The sequence below is a fragment of the Ananas comosus genome, linkage group 1, assembly GCF_001540865.1.
Source record: "Ananas comosus cultivar F153 linkage group 1, ASM154086v1, whole genome shotgun sequence".
NCBI classification, from domain to species: domain Eukaryota; kingdom Viridiplantae; phylum Streptophyta; class Magnoliopsida; order Poales; family Bromeliaceae; genus Ananas; species Ananas comosus.
In genome coordinates this window covers 5020912-5024643 of record NC_033621.1, presented here as the reverse complement: position 1 = coordinate 5024643, position 3732 = coordinate 5020912, and the positions used below count along the sequence as shown (strand labels likewise).

Below are 3732 nucleotides of genomic sequence, written 5' to 3'. Positions count from 1 at the left end.
TATACATATACATATACATATACATACATATACATATACATACATATACATATACATACATATACATACATATACATATACATACATATACATATACATAAACATAAACATATACATAGAACTAGGCTGGAATACTGTTAATAGCACCAATAACTTGGTGCTATTAAATTTCTGCCCTTGGATTAAAAGATGTGCTGTTATGATGATGTGGGGCTCCTAGGGTTGAGTGTGTGGTTAGTTGAATAGTATAATCGAACGGATGAAAATGATAAAGAGGTAAATCTAACAGCAGAAAACTTGATAGCACCAAATATTTCGTGTTATCAATAGTATCCCAGTCGGACTCTACATACATATATATATATGGTTGGTATCCGAGACCCAAGTTCGAATCCTAGTTGATTCACATTTCCAGCTAAGTTTATTTCTTAATGAAAAAAACGAAGCGGGTAGCGTGCTACCAATCTCTCGAGAAAAAAACATATATATATATACACATAAATATATACATATATATATACATATATACATATATATATATATATATATACATATATACATATATATATATATGTATATATATATACANTATATATATACATATATATATATATATATATATATATATATGTATATATATATACACATATATATATATATATATATATATATATATACACACGTATGTATATACACTTAGAGAAAAAGGTGAGATGGCCATTAAAGCTAATCTCAAATTGAGTAATACCGGTTCATTATCTAGAGAGTCTCGAATAGTTAGCTAGGATGATAAATAAGATATTTACCGGGTAAGCAAAGATCATTATAGAGAAGAAGAAAATATAAAAATAAAAGTACTGTAGGTGAACCGAAACCGTTAAGCAGGACCATGCGCAGCCCGACTTGGCTCATGCCGTGCGCATGTGCATGTGAATAGCGGTACATGTCATTCTCTTAATCAAGTGACTAAGAGATAATGCATGAATACATAAGGAGCTATCACTTGTCCTTTGTATTCCATTTATTAGAACTAAACTTAACAATGTATAGGAACTGGAGTGCTTAACAATTCCAATAGAACGCCCATTCGCTGAAGAGGCCCATACCCAAATTAAAATTTTAAATCACAAAATAAACAATAGACTCCGACATATCTCACTCTAGCAATTCATATTTCGCTAATCAAATTTGGCTACTTAATTTCCCTGTAGAAACAGCATTCACCAGATTATAGCTAGCATGTGAGAAGCTGTAACATGCACAGTGTTCACATTAATTTCATGGAGAAGATCAGTGATACGCTACAAAGATACAAGAACTAGTTAGCTTAAATCGATAATAATAGCTAGTATCCAAAGAAGAATACAAATGTAAAAGCTAAATTCAGCATCAATGTTCAGCTTATTGCACAAAAACCCTAGCGCTTCATTAGAACTAGCTGGACTATATTCCCCCAGCACCGAAAAAAAAAAAAAAACAAAGGAAAAAAAAAAGTAGCTTGCTAGTAATCAAGCAATGTCTTGATCTATTACATGCATGTCGGCGAGTGATGAGCAGAAATATTAAAAAAGAAAAGGAAAAAAATTATTTGGTTTACCTATGCTAGTCCTATAATTATCCTTCTAATTCACAAAACAAAAAAAAAAAAGAAAGGAAAAAGAGGGTTATTTACTATGACAAGAAGCACGCATGCATTTACATGCACGCGTGATCGAGTCCGTTCGATCGAGCCCCGTCAAAAAGGAAATGGTGGCCCCCGCGGGATCGCCGGCACTGCAGCGGTGACTGCTGCCGCTATGGCAGGAAAAGCCGCACGCTTGACGAAGCGACCCTTCATCCGTGGCCGCTTCTCTGCGTTCAGCTTGCGCACCTCGTACCGTATCTTCTTCGCGAACAGCCGCGTCCGACGCTTCTCTCGGTACCTCGTCACCCTCGCCTCCCTCCCTCCACCGACTGCCGCTGCCGCTGCTGCAGCTGCTGGATCTCGGTGCTGCGCCGCCCCTTTTCCGTCTCCTCCCCACATCCCCTACAATCACCAAAAACAACAAGCATATTTATAGAAAGACAATAAGTATGTAATAATTGTGTCCTCGTTGATTTTTGTGGGTTTCGAGATTACCGCGAATTCGGGCCAGCAGTCATCGGTGCCGAGCTGCGGCCGCTCACCGCCAGTCCACGGCGAGCAACCCTTGCAAGACCACTCCGCCATAACGGCTTCGTAATCCAACGTGAGTATCATCTTCTTCTTTGCGACCACCGTCACCTCTCCCTCAGACACAGACGACACCACCGCCGTCGCCTTTGCTGCCTCCTCCTCCGCGCTGCAGTCGAACTTAACATCCATCGGCTCCCTGCAAATCTCAGTCTCCCCGGCCGCCGCCGCCGCGTCCACATCGGCCTCCTCCTCCTTCACCTCCGAGTCCATCAGCCCTAGCTCGTGCAGCGAGAACGAGTCTTCCTCAAGGCCGCCGCCGAGGAGGCTCTCCATGTCCGCTGCGAATTCTGCGACATCTAAATCCGAAACTTCACGGAACCCTGGGAGCCCGTCCGAGGAAGCCGCCGCGGCTGCCGATGCTGATTCGAACGGGTCGATCGGCTGTGCCGCCGGCTTTGCATCCTCGAGAGGAGTCGGCAGCAGCGGCGACGGGGAGCAGAATTCTGCCAGCAGGGGGTCAAAAATCGGGACCTGGTACAGCAGCTGCTCCTCCGCCTCCTCGGCCTTCTCCTCAGCCTCGAGGTCCGGCACAACTGTCGTCTCCTCTTTTATGGCCGACATCGGCTTACCGCGCGGCGTTCGCGCCTTCCGCTTGAATCCGTGGAGCCATGTTGGCGGCTCACCGGCATCAAGGGCGGTGCGAGCTGGAGGCGGCGTAGCGGCATCAGCAGCCAAGGAGGAGGAGGAGGTGGCCGTCTTGAGGCGGAGGCGGTGGTGGCGGCTGGCGAGGGGATTCGCCGAGTGGACGGACGCGTCACACGCCTGGCACAGAAAGGCATCGTCGGCAGCGCAGAACCACCGCGCCCGCCGCCGCAGGCAGCCGTCGCACGCCCGGGCAGTCCTCGCGCCGACGGCGGCCGACGCAGCGCGCTGCTTTTCCTTGGTATTCATAATTATCTCAAAATCGCAATTTTTAAGCCAGTAATTAATTACCAGCGGAAAGGAAAGTAAACAGTGGAGGGGCGGTGTTGATATGCTGTTTATATTGGGCAACAAATTTAAGTACGGGAGGCAATAATAGGGGGAGGCTGTGGGCTGGGGGGCCCACCATACGCTTTTGTTGACGTGGCTCCGTGGGAGAGCGGGAGTGGGGCCCGCGGGAGTGGCTATCTCGAAGCTAATTGGTTGGAAGGAAAATGGTATCCGCTGGGGTGGAATCCGATTGGTCGAGGGGTCGTGAGGTGGAGATTTCAGGTGTGGCCCACAGAGTTGGTTGGGGACAAGGGGAAGGGGCCTTTCACAGGGATGGAAGGGAATGCGTTTCTGTGGGCCTGCTCCGCAATTTGCTAAAAAGTTATTCTCGGTTATATTTTTTCTTTCTAATTTCTATTGCGGTGCCTACCCTATAAATTAATTACTTTCAGGTAAAAATGCTTGGAGACCCATCAACTGTACGGCGTTTGAAATAGCCTCTCAACTATAATATCATTTTAGGTAAAAATATACAGAATTTACCTAACTATCAATCATTTTTATCTAACTATCTAATCTATAAATAGTTTAATTTTGCTAATTAA

The 3732-nt window shown here is 45.1% G+C and overlaps 1 protein-coding gene across 1 annotated transcript; it reads right to left on the bottom strand.

The window, feature by feature from the left end:
• LOC109718551 (zinc finger protein CONSTANS-LIKE 16) lies at window positions 1356-3188 on the bottom strand. The gene is made up of 2 exons (XM_020244874.1): window positions 2120-3188; window positions 1356-2026 (listed from the first exon to the last, which is right to left on the bottom strand). The coding sequence occupies exons 1-2, from the start codon at window positions 3104-3106 to the stop codon at window positions 1736-1738; spliced, it is 1278 nt and encodes a 425-aa protein (XP_020100463.1). The 5' UTR covers window positions 3107-3188; the 3' UTR covers window positions 1356-1735.

Bases quoted from the DNA above. Each gene is read 5' to 3' on its own strand.
- LOC109718551 (XM_020244874.1), bottom strand. From the start codon at position 3,106: ATGAATACCAAGGAAAAGCAGCGCGCTGCGTCGGCCGCCGTCGGCGCG. The intron at 2,027-2,119 runs GTAATCTCGAAA...TGGTGATTGTAG, and splicing joins ACTGCTGGCCCGAATTCGCG to GGGATGTGGGGAGGAGACGG.